The sequence below is a fragment of the Lycium barbarum genome, chromosome 4 (genome assembly GCF_019175385.1).
Source record: "Lycium barbarum isolate Lr01 chromosome 4, ASM1917538v2, whole genome shotgun sequence".
Classification (NCBI taxonomy): domain Eukaryota; kingdom Viridiplantae; phylum Streptophyta; class Magnoliopsida; order Solanales; family Solanaceae; genus Lycium; species Lycium barbarum.
Window position 1 is genome coordinate 10,982,789 of NC_083340.1, and position 12,203 is coordinate 10,994,991.

The 12,203-nt window shown below is 30.3% G+C and overlaps 1 protein-coding gene across 1 annotated transcript; it reads right to left on the reverse strand.

Moving 5' to 3' along the window:
• Window positions 1–886: 886 nt before the first annotated feature.
• On the reverse strand, window positions 887–2,815 carry LOC132635190 (uncharacterized). The gene is made up of 2 exons (XM_060351476.1): window positions 2,430–2,815; window positions 887–1,210 (listed from the first exon to the last, which is right to left on the reverse strand). The coding sequence occupies exons 1-2, from the start codon at window positions 2,761–2,763 to the stop codon at window positions 1,176–1,178; spliced, it is 369 nt and encodes a 122-aa protein (XP_060207459.1). The 5' UTR covers window positions 2,764–2,815; the 3' UTR covers window positions 887–1,175.
• Between the last annotated feature and the right edge of the window lie 9,388 nt (window positions 2,816–12,203).

Consider the following 12,203-nt stretch of genomic DNA (forward strand, 5'->3'; position numbering starts at 1 on the left):
ATATTTATCACTTAACATTATCTTTGGTGATGAGATATTATGGTCATACTAAGCGCCAATTACTTGTTTTTTTTTTCTAATTTACAAATCTCATTTACCATCTCTTATACGAGTAGTTGAGAAATAAATATATATGACCTCCCCTCTAGCTTGAATTGCATTAGATTGAGTATATTTGTCCTTAAAACTATTTTTTATAATAAAAGTCCTCTAAATATTGTTCCGTTCAGCTTTTATATGAGAGGACAAAAGATCTTAGATCGATATTCTCAAATTAAAAGGAAGGTTCATCGAGTTTAGTAAAGTCGGAGGAAATCTAATATTGATAAATGTAACATGATGCATTATTGTTGTGCAACAAGTTGTCATACCTATTATGCATAAATTTATATGGCATTGAGAGAATGTGATGTATCTGGCAATATCAATTTTTTTTTTTTTGGTGCAATGGAAAGAATATCTGGCAATATCAATGATTCAATATAATTATCTATCAACGAGGTCTTTTTATGTCTAATTAATTCATTGTTTACGACAGATTTACTACATTATATTGTTGCCTCTCTATTATTCACAGATTTATATGTAGTGATTACTTTTGAAAGAATGTATTACTCTTGTATGTTTGCATTGTTGAAGAAAGAAAAAGAACAAGGTTTGTTACAAGTCTTTGTCACGCTTTTTCTATATTGGGTGAGAAAATTGAATCACCGCCATATAACAAATATAGAAGCTAAATTAACACCTCTGGTATTACTTTTTCAGCATGCACTTAATTCCTTTGGCAAATAAGTGACCAAAGTAAATTACTTTGTTGAGCTTTTTATCCAACATATATAATTTTGAGGAGAGTTCTTGGAGTGAACACAGAAAATAATACTAGGAGTTATACTTAAAACTATAGATAAAAGAAATTAAGCAGCACATTTTTACAGATACAAAAGAGGTGGACCAAGGTGCTTAGAACCAACAACATGAATACCATCTTTACCCCCAAATGGTCCACTCCCATCGTACTCCAAAAAGATAGCATATAAGCTGAATAACATCTTTGTCTTAGTTATTATTGAATACATAATTAAGCAGCATAGTAATAATACCATAGTTAACTGGTTCGAAGGGGTTGTCTTATTTTTATTTATTTAATTGGAGGGAGGGAAATTGTACTAAATTGATTAAACATGCATCCCAGAAGCTCGAGTGGTAACACCTGCAAATTATAAAATAAACAACAAACATAAGAAATACATGTACACATATTGAAATCTGAAACGCTTATATTCAATTATTTCAATTTTCAAGTTCTCATGAGCTAGTTGGAAGCAAACTCGAGGAATTCCTCTTTTTTTTTTTTTTTTTGAGAAATTAGTTAAAAGGGTTCTTTACAAAATGAATAGAGGTATATAACCCCATATGATCCATTGTATATATGGACGCTTCTGAAATAACACAGAAGCGATAGTGTCATATTTTGTAGAGGGTCATTAGTTAATCTCTTTTTTACCCCATTATTTAAGGACTATGATTTTTGCTTGAAAATCAGGGACATGAAACTTGAAAGCTAAGTCTTTCTATTTCCCGTGAAATCTTCTAGAGAACCTATCGTGATTTTGAGTTCTTTAATTTGTTACTGTATATGTTAGGGAAATCAACTTGGGCGAAATATAAAATTGGTAGCTTTAATAGAGTAATATTTACCATTTTTGCTGCATATGAATTCATGGCAGGATTAGGAATTACAATAGCAAACAAGAAACAAATCCCAGCAAAAACTTGAATTTTTACAAAAAAACATGTTGTGTTGAGAGGAAGAAGAAAAATAAACTGTTAGGGAAATTAAATATATCTGATTAGCGTGTGCACGTTTTAGGAAACAAAAGATAGGTACTTATAATACCTTTTAGGTACCTGTTAAAATAGCTATTCATAACAGATACAACTCTTTCTAATACACACTTTAATAGTTTTCTTAAAATTTAAACTTATCTTCTCTTCTCATCCAATCACTAACTACGCTCCCATCTCAAAATATCTATCATATTTTTTTACACGTCTCTTAAGAATTATTTATTAGAAAGAATTTTTAACTATTTTATCATTCATTGTATTTGAACTACAATAACATCACCTTATAATTGACCCATTTGTAGTCTTAGAAAACAATATCTACTAAAGGTGAAATGAGAAAAAGATAATTAATTTTGTTGAACTTTTAAAACGATAAATAAATTGAGATAACTATTATTAGAAATTATGACAGATAATCTGAACTGGAGAAAGTAGTTTATTTAAAAGCAATAATGAAAAAAAGTACGGTATAATTCAAAATTCATAAACTCAAAATGTTGAATCATCCTCTGATTAATTAATTACATAAACATAAAGTGTGGACTGTGCAGTATGATTAAATTGAGGAAGAGAACACTTACTTCCACACTTGAAGTTTGGAGGAACAGTCCTTCCACAGCGTTTAATAAGTCGAATGACACGATTGGCACCTCCTAGTATTGCAACTAATTTGGGTGTCAGAATTGGGCAAAAGCATTCAGTTTGTGTCACTCTTACTCTTTCACAGCATCCTCCTGATGGATTTCTTCCAAACAAAACAGACCAACATGCTTTCTTCCCAACACTCCTTTCTTGTCTACAAACTGCTTCACTTGGCCCTGCATTTCCCATTTTGATCTGCGAACCACACAATATCACCAGCATCATGGTCCAAATCACTATCATTTTACTCATGTTTGATGACTTTCTGATCATATTATAGTTCACTTGTTAGTTAGTTAAGAACTTCACAAATACCGCCATTTATAGGGCTTAGGGGTCATTTGGTAGAGTGTGTTAGGTAAAATAATGTCGGTATATTCCGTCTATTTTTACTTGTCTGGTATTGAATTGACACAACCTTAGGGAGGAGTCATAAATAAAATACAAATTTATTATATCACCTCTAATTAGTACTAAGTCACCTAATGATTGAAATCAATCATACACTACTAAAAAAAAAAAAAAACCGATGGAGACCGTCAGTTATGAAATAAATAAAAAAAAAAACGACGGATACCGTTGGTTTATTTTTGGAAATAAAATAATGAAATGTAGCAACTTGGAATCGAATCTGGGTTGCTCCTTGGCATTAAAGGGCTCTACCACTAGACCACTCATGTTCTTTGTTCAAATTCTTACATTGATTTAATTTAAACTGTTTTTCCACTCTAGGTTTTTTTTATTAAAGAATAGAAAATAAAAATAAAAAACCGACAGTCTGTCGGTTTATTTTAGAAAATAATATAAAAATAATTATATAACCGACGCAGTCCGTCGGTTTTCTTAAAAACAAAAATAAAAAGATTTTAAAAAATTATCAAAAAACCGACGGAATCTGTCGGCTTTGCCAAATTTTTAGCAGTGATACTTTAAAAGTTGTGCAGCCACTAATAATTAATTGAAGTTTCCAAACCAATAAGGCAATAATTAATAATAAGCATATAATAGGGGGGAAATAGTAAATTATCTTTTGGTTTTTCAAACTGGACATGTATAAATAGACAATTACTTTTAGTACACAGGATGATTAAAAATTGACAGAGGAGTAGTATAGTAGTATAATGTTTGATTACAAATTTGAGTACAACCAAGGGGGTTCATCCAATCCTCATTCGGCAGGAAATTATACAATGTATACACGGTTAAAATTATTTTTATGTATATATAGTATATGTTGAACACCGTTGACTTTTTCGTGTGTTCACCTTTTTGTATTTTGAACCCCCCCTTAGCAAAAATTCTAACTTTACCATACACCCTCTTCAGTACTATTCTTATACACAGTAAAGCATGACATTAATAATACTAATAGTATTTTTATACTTATACACCATATTGAGTATTATTTAAAAATTATGCCATGCATGTAATATTTAACACAATAAATTAAATAAATGATAAAAAATAATACTAGCATAAATAACTCCAGCATGACTAATCTCAGCCTAACTTATCTTCGAGCCAAACGGCCTTAGTGTGTTCGGGGAGCGCGCAACTTCCTTTAATATATTTTGGACTAGCATCATTTTTTATGTTTTGTGTCATGAGTAGTTAAGAATTTAGAAAGAGACTAGAAATCTAGAATTTCAAGTCTCCCAACTATGGGTAGAAAACCATGATTTTTTATTGGAAAAATAATTCGGAATCGACACGATTATCAAGTTAAAAGTGATACATTGAAATAAGAATACATTACACTTAACTATGATAAATTTTCGATAAACTTTATGTAACGACACACATTAGTATAAACTTATAGTTTTGGTTGATACATTGATATCGGTTAAATTTTAGAAATGGTCATTCAATTTTACTTTAATTATTTATTTATTACAAAATATAATTTAGTAACTCTAATACAATAAAATAAAAATTGAGTAACTATTCGTGACCATTATGTAGTGACCTGTAATTCTTTAAAAGATAAAATTTTCCCAATATCAAAAGGATGTGATGATTCATTTTGTCACTTATGTTTTGGCGTGCGGAATGGGTTATTATTACCTTCCCTTTTTTAATATTTTGGCAGGAGAAGTTTTTGTTTTCTTCTCCTCCTTTTTGACTATGGAGGCCAACTTTCCAATATCCCAGATATCACAGATCCTTAATTATCACTTTTCCGTGGAAAAAACCTTTTATTTTCTTCTTAATAACTTCTTTTTTTTTTTTTGGTTTTCAATTGTTCGCGGTACCCGCATTTGTATCCGAATATATCCGGATTCGCGCCGTGTAGGGCCCCATTGGGGGGAAGCGCTCCCTACCAAGAATTTTTTCATATTCAGAGCTCGAACTCGGGACCTCTGATTAAGGAAAGAGCAGCCCCATCCATTGGTGGTTTCTTAATAAATTATCTTTAGCTTATATTCTCAGAAGTGCGATATAAAAGGTGAAATATATCGCTCCTACAAAATGATTCAATTTAGACCTCTTAATTTTCTGGTGTTTAACTAATACATTGATTTTTTCACATAGCTAAATTGTATGTCTTCGTACTGTACTGTGTGTTGGAAGAAAGTATGATATCTCAAAAGGGAGAATCCCTAAGTGTGAAGAGCTTCTTTTTAGTGGCACTATGTTTTGTCTGGAAGAAGCAAGAAAAACAATGGTACAAAATATTTCAAATTAATAAAACTAGGGAACATTAATAAAAATAAAAAAATGCATCAGGCCGGAGTCGAACCCGGGTCTATTGCTTGGAAGGCAATTATCAAACAGTTGGACTACAGACACGCTGGTGCTTGCTAATGATATTCCATCTTGTGTCTGGTTACCACTTTGAGACTCGTCTAGTTCTGGTTCTTGTTGGAAAGTCCTACGGAAGAGGGTACAAGGCTTTTTATTAAATGTGACTCTATTTTCATGGCTTGAATCGAAACCTCTGGTTAAGAATGAAAGAGTACTTACTGTTCCACTACAACCTTGGCCGATAATGTTACTGGTATTCTTGAATATGTATGATTATTTTACTTATATTAAGGCGTTTCATTTAATACTTTTGTCCATTTTTGGTATAAAGCGAAAGCAATGGTGGATCCAGTGAGTTAGCTAGTTATGGGTTCACGGGTACCCAATAACTTTTGTATATATATTTATAAATATTTGATTGTAAACACAATTATTATTATTATTAGAATTATTATAATATATTAAGTTGATATTACTATGAAATCTAGAAACTTTAAATTGTGAATTCATTTATCTATATTTACAAATATTTGATTGTAAACTCAATTATTATTATTATTATATATTAAGTTGATATTACTGTGAAATTTAGAAACTTTAAATTGCGAATCGCCAATGAATGGAAGGTGGCCTTCGATGCCTTTGGTACTGAAAAACTACACCTTTGCCTAGGTCAAGCCAAGGTTCAACAAATTGTTCCTAAAGTTAATGGAATTAGATTTTATTTTTCCCTTGAGAATAAATTTCTGCATAAATAGAACGACTAGAAGAAAAGAATGATGGCTCTAGTTGTGTTCACGGTTTTTCAACGACTCTTTGGTTGTGTCTACAACATTAAGCAGCATTATGCTGCTTCCAAACCTTTGATTTTCTTTTTAAAAAGAACTAATGCAAAATACGTGTTTTTTTTTTTGGCGAAATTCAAAATGAAAGACATTTTAGTTCCTCCTAGTCCTAATCCTTCGTTTCCAACCCTTCACTATTTAATACGAGTTTGAGTTATATATGTATCATCAGTGTAAAAAACGAGATTTATAATATTTTGAAAATAAAAAACAGGTTATCTGCTACAATAGATAAAAAATAATCCGATGATATAAAAAAGATTCATTAAACAGACGGTATATACAACTTAAACTCATTTAAAAAGATTCATTAAACAGACGGTATATACAACTTAAACTCATATAATAATGTCTAGCCAAAATGAAATTGTGTCTAGCTAAAATGAACTATGAAATTGAGTCTAGCCAAAATGAACTATTTTAACATTTGGAAAGGACTTAAACAAGTTAGGGGTTAAATCATAAATAACAAATTAAATAAAAGCAAATAAGAATATATGGTGAAAATAAAAAATGATACTAATAAATAGGAGGTGCAAAATGCAAAGAAATCTTCAACATGTAAATAAACTCTATCACTACCACATAGAAGCTCTTTTATTTTCAAGCTTAGGCTTTTTTTTTTTTTTTTTTGGCCACTTCATGCTTAGGTTGATCTGGTCAACACATCGCCCTTTCGTGACATAGAAGCTGGGAGCAATGACTAGTACACTTTTAAAAGAAAACTCAGATACCAAGTGCATTGACTTCTCCCGGGACCCAGACTACAAGTCTCCAGTCTTCCTCAAGGGAAATTCAGGCCTGAAAAATAAGAAAAGACATTAGGCTCTTCAAAAATAAATATATATATATATATATATATATATATATATATATATATATATATATATATATATATATATATAGGGTTAATAGCACTTTTTGTTACTCAATTTTTGATAATTTTTAATTCTTGTGAAATATGATTAAGGTTTTTGCTTTTTAATTACTCACAAGATGATTAAGGTTTTTGCTTTTTAATTACTTAAAATGTGCACTTTTGATCCATTTGCTTGTGAATATTCATAAATTTTCAGAATTATCGGTCATTCTACCATTTAATTATATATTCATTTGTTATTAAGCTTGTAGTGTTATTCCATCTTTGAGGTTAATATACTTCTAAAAATAATTCAAATATGTTTTCTACATAGAGAGATTAAAATCATATATTTAAATTAATTGAAGGTTAAATATACTAAATCATATATCACAAATTAAAATCAGAATTTATCAATAGCTGAGATACCCAAAATGTTAATATCCCAAAGATATACCTTCAAATTTATTATGAACTCACGAATTTTAGAGGTTTGAATTCACATCTAGTTTAGAATAATCCAATTAGAGAGATAGCTAGATAGGTCGAGAGAATTTAAGGGAATAATATGTTAATGCTTACTTCTAGAGGTGTACATGGATCGGGTTGGTTCGGATTTTTTAATTGTCAAACCAAACCAATTGTATCAGACTTTTAAATCTACAAACCAACAAAAGTCAGGTTTTACAACATCGAGTTTCTTTGTTTTCTCGGGGTTGTTGGGTTTTTTTCTTCCGAAAACCACTTCATACAAAACATATAACTTTTACTTCAATGAATTCTTTAGTCCTAATAGATACAACTATATAATTAAGGTGTTTCTTAAGAAAATAACACAAAATGTGAGGTGAGTGGTGACATTGTAATAAATATTCAACAAGAAAGATAATAATATCGCATAAAATAAATATTGTTAATTAATAAGGCATAATGAAAATGGTCATAATTTAAAATTACTAAGTCATGCTACAATAAGTACAACCAATAAGTATTAATTACATTACAAAAAAATAAAATTGACAAAATAAAATAAAATTAAGTTTTGTATATTTTCACTGTCTAAATGTATGCGAAACTAACTAACAGATATTGAAAATTAATGTCATTCCTAGTGTTAGAATTGTTTTTTTTTTTTTTTTGTTAGCATTAGTATTGATTTGGTTTTGGTTTTGACTTTATTTGAGTTATTAACATCTATGAGCTATAAAACTTATTAGACCATTCAAAATTCTAAGTCTAAGCTTGAAATAATATATTAAAAGACAAAAACTATGAAAAAATTTAAGAAATATTTATAAATTACATTACATATAAATAATTTATGCATAAAATATTTTTTAAAATTGTGTATATGTAAAATCGAGTTAGCTTGATTCGATTTGACTTTTTTAGTCAAAACCAAACCAAACCAATTATGGTCGGGTTTTTTTTTTCCTCAATACCAAACCAAGTCAAACCAAATCACTAGTAGAGTTTTTTTTTTTTTCTATTTGGTTCGAATTATCGGGCTGCGATTTATCGGTTTTTTGTGTACACCCTTACTTCGACACTTGAAATGACGTGGAACAATCTTTCCACAAAATTGGAACTTGTGAGACATCAAGTATACTGGAAAGCTTCCTTTGTTTTCCAAACAATTGGCAGGCACACTCTAAGTGTGCAGATTTTAGAAGGCGGCAGCAATCTGGCGTTGGTGGCTGGCTGTCCAAATGCAATCAATCTGCAATAAAATACAACTGGTTTTTGCTCCACTTGACATTCCCTTGGACTCACCCTTTGTGCATGCACCATCACCAGAAAATAATAAGCCGCCATCATCATCACAAACCACAAATTCTTGTAATTGCTTCTGCTCATTTTTCAATGCTGCTTGTTGATTTCTGTGGTAGACAAGTTAGGTCGCTCCACATAAATATATAGAGTGGAATGAGATAAGAGGTTTCTTCCAAGTCATTCTAAGTGCGTACGCATAATTGACATAGTCATGTAGTGGGATGGAGTCATGGATATGGACGATATGATTTTTTTACAAATGAATGATATCTTCATATTTAAGCCTTATGTTGTCCATATTCATATTAACCTGACCAATGAATTTCGGATACCGAATGGGTATACAATAGAAAGAAAGAGAGTCAATTTATCTTCTTTTTTAATGATGTTGATATTCAATTTGTGCCCGCCTAGACTATTTCACACAAATATTAAATAATTGTGTCCACTAAGTCTTATTCAAATAAGAAGAAACTAAAAAAAAAATTAATATCTACTGAAATTTGAACCTTAATCTTTCGTGATTTTTAAACTATTTCATTGATGGTTAGGCAACACATTCATGAGATACTCACATTTTGAATAGGTTCAGCTTGTAAAGTTGTAGTTAGACCAATACAGTATAGAATATCTGTATTCCTTTTTTTATCCTGCAATAACATAGCAACTTACTTTGTTGGATAAAGATGGCAATCTTTATTTTATGGTGGCGGCCAAGATTTCATGTAATAAATTAATAAAAATTCTGACGTTAATTATTTGAGAGCATAAATTAACTTGTTTTCTAGTCCATTAAAGTAAGGAGGGCGGCTAAGGATGTCTCAATATTCTTGGGAATGATAGACTAGAAAATGACGAGGTACAAAAACTTGTTATTTACTTGGAAGGTACTCATGTTTTGGTCCTTCGGATGACTCATTCTAGGGGATATACATATACAACCAAAACACATAAACTTATGTTACTTGCAAAAAAATCATTGTCCATGTTTTCATTTGTGGTTTCTACTTTAGTGTTTGATATTAAGTTAGACTTATATTTATTAAAAAAGAAAATTCGGTGCATAAAATATCTAATACAGGCACTTTATCCTAAAATAAGTATCAGTAACTGATTTCATAATTCGAACTCATAACCATCAATTAATTAATTGAAGTTCATTCAATCGCATGGACATATTTTACTTGGTCAATGAAAATGGTATGGGGCAAATCGCTCCTCTCTTTAGTTGACCTCATGGGCTCATACCAAAAAAAATTACTTCCTCCTCATAGTCTCATACCAAAAAATAGTACTCCTACTTAGGGGTGTCAGGGTTTTTAAAAACCGATTGAACTGCGTACACTAAACGGCAAAACTAAACCTGCGTACACTAGGACACTACGTCCCTACCCTATTAATTAAAATAAAAGAAAGACAAAAGTCTCAAACTTTACATGTACGGCTACTGTAATAGAAGTGAGGAGGTATGTTTTCTTATAGAAGTTTCAACTTTCAAGTTAGAAAATATATAATTTAATTTCTTGTTTGCTTATGAACTTTGGCACTAAACTTCATAGTTTAGTTGTTGCAGTCTCAAAGAACTTCTTCCTATTTATGACATAATTAAAGGGAGTATCATTAATTTCTAACAAACTCTTTTCTTTTTTCCACTGCAATATTCAACTGGATACCAATATTTTTATCATTCATGTAGTCAATTTATGATATTATGAACTAGTGATAAAAAAGATACTTACTTTTTAGTTCAGTTCATCTATAATATTTATTTTCAGTTTGTTTCCTTCAACCTTATTGCAAGTTTTAATTAATAATTATTAACTTCTACTGAATTTTGCATTAGCTGTCCTTTTGTTCCTAATAGGGTGGACATTTAGTGAATTGATTAATTAATTGAATTAACTTTACTTGTTAATATCATTGTACACCTTATAAAAAGATTGGTATGATTGTTATATTGTGTTGGTTTGGATCGATGTTATATTGTGTTGGTTTGGATCGATTTCTTCCGGCAAGTTTAAGTTGTGGCTCTATATTAGGATGTTGTGCTTGATGATTGAATTTGTAGGAATGAAAGATGTGAGTGGACAAGGAAAAAGTTCAGAGGATAGTGTATGAAATGAAATGAGTAACAGGACCAAACTTGTTGCACAAGACAAGTCTCATCACCAGAAGGTATTTTTTTGACAATTAGAAAAATAGTTTTGTCTCAAATGTATCATGTTGGAACCTACTTATCACTTTCTGCAATATGTGTTCTCTGCATAAATGAATTGTTGTCTATGTGGATATTAAGTATCATCGAATGGGAATTCAAGATTAAAAAAAATTGTATGCGTGTAAGAATAAAATACTCAATATTAACTGAATCGTATTGAAACCGAAGAAAAATCGAGATGATTGGGACGGTTTTGAAAAGCTTAGTTTTGGTTATATAGATAGAGTAACTGAAAAATTGAGATGGTATAAATTTTGTCAAATAACCGGCCGAACCGAATCATTGACACCCCTACAGTCCTACTAGTATAGTTTCAATAAAAGGGTTAATTAATTTCTTTCTTTTAACTTGGTGTCCGATATCTGCTTTTGAGATCCGACTAATTCGGATTCACTTCAAAAAGTTTAACTTAGAGATAAAGCGGCTCCCTATCAAAGGTCATTTATATGACTTGAAACTGAGACATCTGATTAAGAAAGAAAGAGTACCGTCACCGGCCCCTCACAATTTTTGAGGTTAAATTTCATAATGGTCACATAAATTATATTTTCTAACAAAAAATAAAATAAAATCACAAAACTTTCATCCTACTAACATAAAAGTCACAATTATTGTAAAACTCAACCTTCCGATGGGTGATAATTTTTACTCTACATTTTAATTCTATTTTATTTTCATTCTTATAAATACATACTGCCTCAGTCCCATTTTAACTATCGTTTTAGCTCAAAAAATTATCTTTTTATTCAAGACGAAAGTTGATTATTATTTTCAACTATACATTAATATTAAAGAAGAATGCATGGTATTTAAGAGGAAACAATCAATCTATATCTTTTATTAAATACTGATAACTTTGTAAACTATCACTTATATTTGTCATTTTCTTAATGGGGTGAAATGACCTAACGCGTCAGTTAAAATGGGAAGGAGGGAGTAATATTTACTCCATTGAGAGAGAGATTTTTTTTTTTAATTTTTAAAGGTGATTTCATTTTTAAAGATAAAAAATATTAATTAAGAAGGAACAAGTACTTATCACTTAACATTAACATTGTTGATGAGATATAGTGGTTATACTAAGCGCCAGTTACTTGGCTTTTCCTCTAATTCACAAAATCTCATTTACCATCTCTTATAATTGAGAAATAAATATATAAGACCCCCTCTAGTTTGACATAGCATCGGATCGAGTAAATTTGTCCTTAAAACTATTTTAAAATAGAAGTGCTCCAAATATTGATGATGAATTTTTTTGGAGAAATAGCATTAG

Excerpts from the sequence above, each read along its gene's own strand:
- LOC132635190 (XM_060351476.1), bottom strand. The coding sequence starts at position 2,763 with ATGATCAGAAAGTCATCAAACATGAGTAAAATGATAGTGATTTGGACC. Across the intron at positions 1,211-2,429 it reads TCCAAACTTCAAGTGTGGAA|GTGTTACCACTCGAGCTTCT; the intron begins GTAAGTGTTCTC and ends TATAATTTGCAG.